The following is an 11985-nucleotide window of genomic DNA, read 5'->3' as shown; positions in this document are numbered from 1 at the left end:
CTGAAGATCAGAGAGTAAAGCAGCCACACTGTTCAGCCATACAGACAAGGCAGTGGGGGCACACACCTTCCATCCCAGTAGCTGCACTAGTCAGCCATAGAGGCCAGGCGGTGGTGGTACAAACCTTTAATCCCAGCACTAGAGAGGAATATAAACAGGAGAAGACAGGTCTCAGCTCTGTCTCATTCTGAGGATTCCTGGAAGCGGGATTGCCATTTCAGTCTGAGGTAGAGGAAAGAGCCAGTTACTGGCTGCTTTGCTTTTCGTATCTTCAGGTTGAACCACAATGTCTGTCTCTCAGTTTTTATTAGTCTTGCTACATATTTTTGCTACCTTTTGACTCCCTGTTGCTCATGACTACCTCAATATGCCTACTTTGCAACCATGTTTTTGTTTAAGGAACCTGTGTAGCACTAATACGTAAGCTTATGTTCTGCTCCTGTAACCTCACCACTTTTGTCTGTCAAGTTCACCATTTGGTAACTCCCTTGATGTGGGAAACTCCCTTGTATGCTGTGATACCATTGGTTAATAAAGAAGCTGCTTTGGACCTATTGCAGCGCTGAATAGGACAAGGCAGAAATTCCAAGCAGATAGAGGAGAGAGTACATGGAGACAGATGCTGCATACTGGACAGAACCTTACTGGTAGGCCATAGCCACGGGGCAATACACAGATTAATAAAAATGGGTTCATTTTTTTGTTTGTTTTTGTTTTTTGAGAAAGGGTTTCTATGCAGCTTTGGAAGCTGTCCTGGAACTAGCTCTTGTAAACAGGCTGGCCTTGAACACGCAGAGATCCACCTGTCTCTGTCTCCTGAGTGCTGGGATTAAAGATGTGTGCCACCACTGCCCAGCTAGAAATGGGTTCATTTAAGATATAAGAGCTTGCCAATAAAAAGCATGAGCTAATAGGCCAAGCAGTGCTGTAATAATAGTTTCTGTGTGATTATTTCAGGTCTGGGCAGTCAGGAAACAAACAAGTGGCCTCCAACAACTCCCCCCACCATTGAGCTTCATAAAAATCTTGTCTCCCTCACCACCTATACTTACCACTCAATCCTCACCTTAGGGGGAGACACCCCATGTACACAAATAAAAAAAAGCATGCTTTGATTAATTTGATCATGAAGATTTGGGTCAGTGATCTTTCTCCTCCAATCTCTGGGATTAATTTGTACTGTTTATAAGATAATTAAAAATGCTAGTTACAAACTAATTTCAATAGGAGGAAGTAATCATTTATTTTAGGAAGTGTCATGCTGTTTATCTGAAATAAAGTGGATTGAAAAAAAGAAGGGATGCTAAATGAACTAAGAACAGAACTCTGAAAAATGCTATTTTCCTAAATGAGATAATATTGCATGGCCTCTGGTGGCATCGTGGGCAAGGGATGTCAACATGACTTGAAGAGGCAGTACAGACCATGGCCCAAGCAATGAACATCAGCATGGCTTCCAATGGTAGCACAGACCACAGTAGTCCAAGGGCCCTGGTGGTAACAGGAGTCATGGTATCCACATGGCCCCCAGCAGTATCTCAGACTACAGACACTAACATGGCCTCAGGGGACAGCACAGACCACTAACATCAACATAGCCGTGCACAGACCAAGAACACCCATATGGTCTCCAGAAACAGCATGGTCCATGGGTATCAACACGGATTTGTCATGGTCCAGCCTCGACAAAAATACCTCTTGCCAGGGTAGCAGCATGGGGGTTAGAAATATAAGACTATGAAGACACATGAAAAATAATAATACAGAAGCCATAGAAAAGTACAGGAGGGTATTTCAGTGAATACTGAAATAACCAACATTTATTTTTCCATAAGTTTTTATACCCAATACAAATGGGGATAGGGAGGTGGAGAGAGAATGTAACAAAAAACTTTGTATACTTGATAGAAAGAACAACTCAAACAGTTCATTCCTTTAACACTTTGAGACATCAACTCATTTCCATTTTGTTGTTTAAGCAGTGAAGCTGCCTTAGACCATGAATCCTGAAGACAGCGACTGCCCAGGTGACCTCATAGTTATAAAAGAAGGAGCAGAAGAACATTTGCATATCCTGACCACCTGTCAGGATTGAATGGACCTACTTGTATGGGCTATCTTAATGTCAAAACAATTAAGTAATCACATCCTGAGTTGGAACATGTAAATATGCTTGTCAGCTACTTTGAACAACCTACAATTCTCTAACCATCAGACAAGGTGGAAACAGGCTCACATTTTGGGGCCTCCACACAGCTGTAGAGGTAGACAGTACTAGCACAGCCCCAGCTGTGGCACGCACCATGTACAGCAACATGGCATGTGGGGCAGCACACACCATGGAAGTCTTTTGAGATGGCCCAAACCAGAAAATACACTACTCTCCTTGGACATTCCGGCATTCCTCAGAAACAGGGTAGTTATGAGGTGTACTAAAGTGCAGAGCCTGTGAGAGATTCAGGCTGCTGTTTACCATGCTGCCAGTGCTACGTTTTTTGAGGCCCAACCCAAAAAACGAACAGGTCTCCATCACGGACATACTGATGTTGCTCAGAGCCAGGGTGATCGTATACTACCACTAGCACCAGTCTGGGATATGCTCTTGTTGACCAGAGACAAAAAGTTCTTTTGGCTGGGCAGGTTATCTGGGGACAGAATCCACTGGAGCTCCAGGTCTCTGCACATCTCTGTGCCCTCAGTGAAAGCACTTTAGGTATGGCCATCACACCTGCAGGCTGAGGGCAGCTGCACAGCAGTGGTGGCTCCAGGTGGACAACAAAAACAACAACAACGAAAACCCACCCTACAAGCCACCCTACATCTTGAATCAATCTCAAAGTATTTTTTAAAAGGTTCTAATAACAGAAGTTACAGATGTGCCAGGACACATTTACTGGAGATAGAGCCATTCTCTCTGCCACTCTTCCCCGACTTTCTAACAGCAGCGCCTCACTCCAGCTCTGCCTTGGGTTGCAGCAACTGTGGAATCCATGTCTGAGGCTCCTCCTTGGTGATTGCAGACCTGTGATGCAGCCTGCTGCAGGATACCCAGGGCACTGGGGAGAGAGTGAGGGAGAGACTCCGCTCCTGTGGCTCCCCTTCTAGTCTCCTGCAGGAGCCATGTGTTTTACCCATCTTGACTCAATCCTGTCCTCCCCTCATTTTTTGTTTGTTTGTTTATTTGCAGGGAGGGTGAGACAGGGTTTCTCTGTGTAGCTTTGGAGCCTATCCTGGCACTTGGTCTGTAAATCATGCTGGCCTCAAACTCACAGAGATCTGCATGCTTCTGCCTCCCAGTTCTGGGATTAAAGTCATGTGCCACCACTGCCTGGCTCCTCCCTTCATTTTTTTTTAATGTACCAGGCATTCAAAAGAAGAGTTAATGAAAAAATTTTCATGTCTGGTTATAAAAGTGGTTGTCACTAATACTGATGTGATTGTAATTTAGGTTTAAGTTATGAGTGTCAACCCATACGAAAACACTTATTTAATTTAGAACCACCCATAGTCTCCCAAGTACCAATAAGTATAGTGGTCAATGATAATTTTTATCTTTAATGTCACCACAAATTGGGAATTGATTTTGATAATTATTTAAAATAAAGAAATGAAGCTGTAACTGTAGATAACATGCTACAGATCTGTAGAGGGAGCTGCGGGCTGCATTCCTGCCACCCAGCTCCCGGCTACCTGCCTAGCTTATGCCCCAAAATAATGACACACAAACTGTATTCATATAAACACTGCTTGGCCCATTTCTATTAATGTGTGTAGCACCCCAAGGTGCGCTTACCAGGAAGATTCTAGCCTACGTCCATCCTGGGTCGGAGCTTCACAGCGTCTGCCCCAGAGAGGAGAGAAAATGGCTTCTGTCTGAGGCGTCTTACCTCACTTCCTCTTCCTCCCAGCATTCTGTTCTGTTTATTCCACCCACCTATGTTCTAACCTATCAGGGCCAAGCAGTTTCTTTATTAATTAACCCATGACCTTCCTCCATCACAGATCTCTCATGATCACTTTGGCACAGTCTCTACACAAGCTATGAGACTCCTGGATACTGCAAAGCAGAGCTGTTAGGTTTGCTACAAATCCACCTCCTAGGTATGTAGTCCCTGCCACTGCTGATCCCTCTGCCACCCAGGTAGGCATGGTTTCCATCTCCTCGGGTGAGAGTCCTAAAACAAAAAAACAAAGAAAATTTCTGCAGAGTCGGCCACTGCATTCCCCCAGCAATGATATCTCACTTATGTCCACTGCTTGTTTATAGCATGAATCTCAGAAAGGCAGAGGCCATGAGGAACAACCAGCACTGCTGTTACACCCAGTGACTTTTCCATTCTTGGGGTTCCATTTGGTGACCACACCTTTGTCACTCATCCATGTTGGACCCTGTACTGTGTACAAAGCATTTGACTGCTGCTCTCTGCCATGTTCACATGAACTTCATTCAGCCATGGGTAGCATTGCAACGGGGGTTTTCAAATCTACCTTGAAGTACTTTTCACATGTATGAAAATGGGAGAAAAAGCACTTAGTAAATTCTAAAGGTCTTTACTGATGGACATTCACTGTTCCAGAGAAATGGGTCTGTTCAGAATGGCTATGCTCATATCTAGCTGCTGTCCTGGGTGCTCTTTGATGATGAGAGTTTAGAGAAGGTTCCCAATGCCCCTGGACTCTCTGCTTCTGTGACAGGAGCAGCTGTGCACACAGCTGTCTGACAACTCCTGTCCAGTAGTTCTGCAGTGGCTTCCGGGGGTTTCAAAACCCCTTAGTGGCCATCAGCAGTTCAGTCTGCATCCCACAAGGGCAGTTATCAGTAAGGAGAGATTTCCAAGTGCTGAGTGCAGACAGCATCTACCGCAGATGCCATCATCAGGGTAAATATTTGGAGTCAAACAACACTAGGTGACTCTAACAGATGTAAATTTGCCAGGATGTGGATACTGGGGCTGCCTGTTGCATTAACACACAACCAGTGCTCCCACACCTCCAGCCCAAGAGTTTATTTTTCTTGCATAACAGTATAATTGGCTTCACATGACTCAGCCTTTTTTTCTCTCATAGCCACAACTCACACACATCACAATAGATGAGCATAGAAGAAGGAAAAGAGGTCTGAAAACATACAAGTTGTTATATTCAGTGTTGTCTGTCCACATCCAAGGGTGCTCTGATGACTCTCTGTGCAGGCCGATCCAGTGGTCAAATGGCCCCATGTATCTCTTCAGGAAATTCTGTCATAAAACATGGAAAGCAAATATATGTGTCTCTCCACATCATATACCATTGAGTGTCTCCAGCCTACAGCCTCCTCTCAGCATGGCAGCAGGTTTGAACTGAGGGTCATTGACTTTGGAGCCTAAATAACCCTCAGTTCTCAGTAGATGTATTTTACAGCCATAATCCACAGTACACTAACAACAACCCCTCCTTCTGTGGCTGTGAAAGTCCCTTGTTAAGCCTGTATTTACAGTTATTAACAGTTGTCTCCTTAAGTTTACAACACCCGCCACCTCAGACAAAGACTTACATGACCACCATGTTTCTCAGTCAAATGTATGTCTGGCCATGCAGGTAGACTACAGGAGAGAATGTCTTTGGAGTATCTCAGGGTGAAAGCCAGATGGGTTACTATCACAAATGGCACATACTAATATGTGCCCCCCTGTCCCCTGTATGCCTGGGGTGGAATCCTTCCTCAAGCAGCAGCCTTAAGGTCCCTTTCTCAAGGCAAAAAATATTCAGCAGAACAAACAACAAGCCTACTTTGATCATTTCTTACCAGCTCCTCTTGGTTCTCAAATTTAGCTAGTTGGGCACTTAGTACCATGCAGTAGTTCTGGCTGGATGTCCAGTTTTCCATGTCTTCAGAAAAATAAAAACATTTATTTCCAAATCCAATCCATTTTCTTGGGCAAGAAGCATAGGTATTGTTGCTTGAGACCTGTTCTGTCTTTCCTGCTTTTGTAATGACAAAATAAAGAGAACTCCTCATTTCTCTGGATTTAACTATGGACAAATACCAATATACAAACATGGCATGGTCAAATAGGTTTTTTGATACCAAACTTTGATTAAGACCTTCCTATTATCATCTACACATACATTAAATCCACATGAATGTATGCTAGCGCTCATTAGAGGCTGTCAGGATGACATTATCAAGAAATCTCACAGCAGAACTCTGCAGAAATAGGGGCACTAATTTATTGCTAGTGGGAGTATAAACAGATACATCCAGTATGGAGGCTCCTTTTAAAAGTTACAAACAGACCTTTCGTGACTCAGCTATGCCACTCCTGGGCATATATAAGAGAACACACATCATAACACAGAGACTTGCACATCGCTTTGTATATTGCTGCCCATGTACAATAATAACAAAAGAACCTGACCAAGAAGCCCATCAACTGATGAATAGATAATGAAAATGTGGTACATGTGTAAAACAGAAAGTTATTTAGACATAAGGAAAAATTGAAACTTGTAGAAAAGTGGGGGAATCTACAAAGTATAATATTATATAAGGTTACACAAGCTCAGCAAGAAAGAGACCCCATGCACTCCTTCATATGCTTGTCCCAGCCTGGGATGCACAGTGTGAACAGCTGTGAGTGAGGAGATGGTGTAACACATAGACAGGAGAACAAGGAGAGTGAGGTAAGGTGATGAACGAGGACATGATGCAGTAAGGACACATAAGCCATGAGTAGGGCTATAAAGAGCATTGTTTTTCTAGTTTCAGAATTGCTGATGTTTTTTCTCACTGTGACAAATAAGTGTATAAAGATGTAAATATAGTGAAAATCTAAAACCATAACGAGTGTTCCATGGCTTCAGAATGGCTTTTCTAATTGGGTGGAAGTTCAGTGAGATTCACAGGGTTTGAGATTTAGCCAGTGTTTGAGTGGCTATGCTAATATAGCAGTGTGATGTGTTAATTTGTGAGTCCATCACAACAAAGTGATTGTATGTGTGCGTGTGTGTGTAAGCTCTGAATGTGCAAGCTTTCAGAGAACTGCTTAGAAAAACAACAAATATTTTTTCATAACTTTGCCTTTTTCTTCCTTTAACACATAAAAATGACTGCATGGCTCTTTTGAAGGGCTACTGAGCCTAGAAATAAATGATTTGATAAGAAATATTAAATACTAGAAACGACCCCAATGCACTTATTTTTGGTGGAGGTAGATTTGCTGTAGATGTTCCCTGTTCCAATACTCAGTACCAAGAGGCTTTAATGATGGGGACAAACACAACAGGCACTGAGGGCAACAGCCACTTCTTTTCATCTGAGTCTTTGCAGAGATACATAATAGTATAGGTTACACTGACTAAGACTTACTGGCAAATTTTGTCCATGTTTAGACTTGTGTATTATTCACTGACGCGGTTAAAGTTGATTTTATTTTGTTTATCGAGACAGGGTTTCTCTGTAGCTTTGGAACCTGTCCTGGAACTAGCTCTTGGAGAACAGGCTGATTTTGAACTCACAGAGATCCACCTGCCTCTGCCTCCTGAGTACTGGAATTGAAGGCATGCACAACCACTGCCCAAAGTTGATTTTATAAAACAGTATCATGGAACATTTATTCCAGCTATGGCAGGAAAACTGTACAAGATTTTATCACATTATTTAAAACAGTCTAAAACGAAAAGCTTGGGAATCACATATTTCTGGAACATTCTATTTAGTATTTTCAGACCATGGTAGAAGACATTAACGGAAACCACGAGTCATGGTTGGGATGAGATGTTCTGTACCTTCCCCAACCGTATTACCCTTTACTGCCTTCAGTGCCTCTAGCTGCAGCAGCTTCCTTTAGGCTCCTACTTGGTTTTTCTCTCCTTGTCCTCTGTATTAAATCGTTCCTCCAAGTAGACATATGTCTTCTGCATCTCTGTCTAGAGGTTACTAAATGTTATCTTCCCAGGGATGCTGAGCCTGGCCTCTTGTGCACACCACAGCCTGTGCTGTTCCTTCACTGCATCTTCCTGCTAGACCCTAAGTTCCCAGAGAACAGGAATTTTTAGTGTGTTTTATCTCATGCCCTTCACACAGTGCCTGGCTCACAGTGCTCAGTAAGTGTAACTGACAGTGTGGATGTGGACAGAATGCTGCAGGATCTGGAGATGTCACTCACCTAACAAATAAAAAGGAAGTGCAATCACAGCTCCAGTGATGACGATGATCAGTGAACAGCAGCAGTAACACCTAGAAGACCTGGGGGAGACACTTCTGAGACATTGTGCTTGTTGATTTTCATCTGTAAAATATGAATATAAGAATGCTAACTTCTAGATTTTCTTAAGGAAACTAAAAGAAACATGATAAACACCCACTTTACAACTGCCTACAAGTATCTGAAAGAGTGCTGCAAACCCCTTTCAAAGAAGGCTCTGGTCCATAAAGGATGGCCATGATGGAAAGAAGACTAGAAATGCTAGAAACAGAACTTCCCCGGGGGTCTTTTAGTTACTGAACTGAGGGTGAATCATGAAAGAGCAGGAACCTAAAGGAGTGAGGATCACAATGAAAAACAACAACACAGTCGGCTGGATTTCTCTCCACAAAGTGCTCTGGTTAGGAGTAATGAAAACATTAGGGAGAACTCACTGTAATTACACCGATTAACATACTAAGAAAAGAGGAAAAATAGAAATATTACTATAAATAGCAAAATTATGCAAAATTAGGAATTAGAAGAACTTCCTCAACACTAGAAAAGTTATCAATTAAAAATAAAACAATAAATCCCACTACAATCTGCTTCACTCCCAAGGGTGCAGTTATGAATGCTTTCCCAGGAATCGAGAGCAGAAATAGGATGTCTGCTCTCTACTCCAGGATGACTTCACAGGAGGTCCAGCCAGGGCAAAGAAACAGGGTCATGAGGAGGAGAATTCCTCAAGAGTTAAGATCACTCGTTGCTCTTCCAGAGGACACAGGTTCAATTCCCAGTACTCACAAGGTAGCTTACAACTGTGCCAACTCCAGTTCCAAGGGACTCATCCCCCTCTATAGGCACTAGGCACTCATGTGATGCACAAAAGTGCAGACAACACAGCCATATACATAAGATAAGATTCAGGAAGAAAGAAAGGAAGAAAGGAAGAAAGGAAGAAAGAAAGAAAGGAAGAAAGAAAGAAAGAAAGAAAGAAAGAAAGAAAGAAAGAAGGTTTACACTTCTTGAAAACAGATGAAGTGTTTCTCTTCACAGATGACGTGGTTCTATCTGCATAAAAATTATAACAAATCTACAAAAGACTACTAGATGTTAAAAAATGAGTTTAAAAAACTGTAGGACATAATGTCAGCATGGTGAATTTAGCTGCATTTTCCTGTCAAATGGAAATTAATATCTAAGACAACACCATTTACAGTAATATCAAAACCCATAACATATAAATCTTTAAAAAGTTCATTATTAAAACTACATTTAAAATTATAAATAAATCGTGACAAGGCTGGAGAGTTCGCTCAGGGGTTAAGAACACTTTCCCTTGCAGAGGACCTGGGTTTGAGTCCAGAGCCCACATAGTAGCTTACAACCATCTAGAATTCCAGTTTCAGGAATCTGACACCCTTTCCTAACTTTGGTGGGCACTAGGAATGCATGTGATGCAGATATTTATGCAAGCAAAACACTCATATGCATAAATTTTTAAAAATAAAAAATGGAAAGAAATAAAGGCACGTAATTGTTGCAAGATAAGTGTTCACACTGGCATTCCAAGATTGCAAATAAGGTTTAACATTGAATCAGAAGTGCAGCAGGAAACTAGAAAACCAGAATTAGTAGTAGAAGTCTTGAAGGAGCAAGGATATAAAGAAAGATGATGGAGGAAGGTCATTGGTTAAGTAATAAAGAAACTGCTTGGCCTCATAGGTTAAAACATAGGTGGGAGGAGTAAACAGAACAGAATGCTGGGAGGTAGAGGAAGTGAGCTCAGACTCGACAGCTCTCCTTTAGGGGGCAGACGCCTCAGAGAGACGCCATGCTCCCCTCGCCCAGCCGGCCATGAAGCTCCGACCCAGGATGGACGTAGGCTAGAATCTCCCTGGTAAGGCACCTCATGGGCTACACAGATTATAAGAAATGGGCTAGTCCAGGTGTGAGAGTTAGCCGAGAAGAGGCTAGATAGAAATGGGCTAAGCAGGGTTTAAAAGAATACAATTTGTGTGTTGTTATTTCAGGGCATAAGCTAGCCAGGCGGCCAGGGTGCTGGGGATGCAGCCCCGCCACTCTTATTACTACAGAAAGAGACACTGGAAGTAGTAGGAAGGAGCTGAGAAAGATTCATAAGCCCATTTAGATCAGGAAAGAGAGACAGATTACCATTCTCCATTGCTTTTCTCATCAATCAGGTTTTTTAATAAGTAAAATTATAACAGTAGTGAATAACTCCGCTGATACGTTAAGCCATATCAGGCCAAAGTACAAATCCAGGTTTATTCTGAGCAAAACATACCCGGGTAGTCCAGGAAAGAGGACAAGCCACATGAGGAAGTCTATGGGTCAGAACTAAAATATCCTCAGAAGTGGGGCCGCTGCTTGGCAGGCTTTCTTTGGGCAGAGTATGGAGAGGGCCCGTCCAGGGAAGTGTAGTATTAGGAGCAGCGGGGCTGCACCCCCAGCACCCCGGCCACCTGGTTAGCTTATGCCCTGAAATAACAACACACAAATTGTATTCATTTAAACACTGCTTGGCCCATTATATCTATCCTCTTATCGGCTAATTCTTAACCATTTCTAATAATCTGTATAACATCAGTCTTACCAGGAAAGATTCTAGCCTACGTCCATCCTGGGTCGAAGCTTCATCGCGTGTGCCTCAGAGAGCAGAGCTATCGCATCTGCCCAGGAGAGGGGAGCATGGTGTCTCTGAGCTCACTTCCTCTTCCTCCCAGCATTCTGTTCGGTTTACTCCACCCACCTATGTTCTAACCTATCAGGGCAAGCAGTTTCTTATTTAATTAAACAATGACCTTCCTCCATCAGGGAAGATCCCCAACAGTTTTTACTCCATTATCTGATTCACAAGTTTTATTCCAAACAGAACAATAAATGTAAATGCTACATAATAAAATAAAACACTCAATATTACTCATATATCAACAATTCCTGAACAAGTTTATATATGCAGCACAGTTTCACTTACAGGGTTGGGGTGAGATTGTCTTCAGAAAAAAAATCATAGCATCAAACTAATGAAAATTAAAAAGAAACCAGAATAATCAAAAATGATTCTGAAGAAGGGTCAAATTCAGAGAGATCACACTACCTAATCTCATGACTCCTGGGAAGAGGAAAAAAGACACAGCCTAATTCCTCAACCCCCTATCCTTCTTGGGCTCTCTGCAGGGCCTCTACTCGCTGAATACTGCCTCTTTCTTCCTATCCCACCCAGCTTACATCCAGAACCCTCCCCCCTTCTTTCCCCCTGCCCTGTTTGGGCACATAAATTCACCCAGTTCAGCCTGTCTGGGCGCTGGGTCCGAATCATCAGGGCAACCAGGCAGGTAGGAGTTCCTTTGTTTCAATAGCCTGCCTGCACCAAGCAAGGTAGGTGCTTTGCTTTCGAGCTACCCAACCAGCACGGAGACCTAATCTCTGTGCCAGGAGAGCCAGCATTGGGGAGAGCCATCATTCAGCACGGAGATCTGATCTTGGCAACAGGAGAGCCATCACTGGGAAGAGCTATCACTGGGAAGATACATCAGTAGGCAAGGAGACCTGATCCTGTAAAAGAAGATCCATAGGGGAGCATTTGGAGGAAGAGATGGGCAGGCACCAATGCAAGAATTCACCCAAGAATCTGAAAAGCAACAAGAAACCACCAGAAACCAGCGACCTCACAACAGGAGGAAATGAACACCTTAATCACGAAGAAGTAGAAAAAATTGATTTATGAAAGTGATTGATGCCCTTAAACAGCATGTAAAGAATGCCCTTATAGAAATGCATGAGAAATATAACA

At 42.8% G+C, this 11985-nt stretch overlaps 1 protein-coding gene and 1 pseudogene across 1 annotated transcript; both read right to left on the bottom strand.

Moving 5' to 3' along the window:
• Positions 1-3937: 3937 nt before the first annotated feature.
• Positions 3938-5998, bottom strand: LOC101983605 (C-type lectin domain family 2 member F-like). The gene is made up of 3 exons (XM_026778424.1): positions 5786-5998; positions 5131-5237; positions 3938-4175 (listed from the first exon to the last, which is right to left on the bottom strand). The coding sequence occupies exons 1-3, from the start codon at positions 5996-5998 to the stop codon at positions 4040-4042; spliced, it is 456 nt and encodes a 151-aa protein (XP_026634225.1). The 3' UTR covers positions 3938-4039.
• A 132-nt stretch (positions 5999-6130) lies between these two features.
• The window catches only part of LOC101983335, a 15497-nt pseudogene continuing 9642 nt past the window's right edge, over positions 6131-11985 (bottom strand).

The sequence above is a fragment of the Microtus ochrogaster genome, unplaced genomic scaffold, assembly GCF_000317375.1.
Source record: "Microtus ochrogaster isolate Prairie Vole_2 unplaced genomic scaffold, MicOch1.0 UNK142, whole genome shotgun sequence".
In the NCBI taxonomy this organism is placed as follows: Eukaryota; Metazoa; Chordata; class Mammalia; order Rodentia; family Cricetidae; genus Microtus; species Microtus ochrogaster.
This window is presented reverse-complemented; position numbering and strand designations above follow the sequence as displayed.

What these genes read in the sequence shown, in the direction of transcription:
- LOC101983605 (XM_026778424.1), bottom strand. Translation starts at nt 5,998, where the DNA reads ATGAGGAGTTCTCTTTATTTTGTCATTACAAAAGCAGGAAAGACAGAA. An exon ending in TTGAGAACCAAGAGGAGCTG is followed by an intron (nt 5,238 to 5,785) that starts GTAAGAAATGAT and finishes GTTTTATGACAG; the next exon opens with AATTTCCTGAAGAGATACAT. An exon ending in AACACTGAATATAACAACTT is followed by an intron (nt 4,176 to 5,130) that starts GTATGTTTTCAG and finishes TTTTTGTTTTAG; the next exon opens with GACTCTCACCCGAGGAGATG.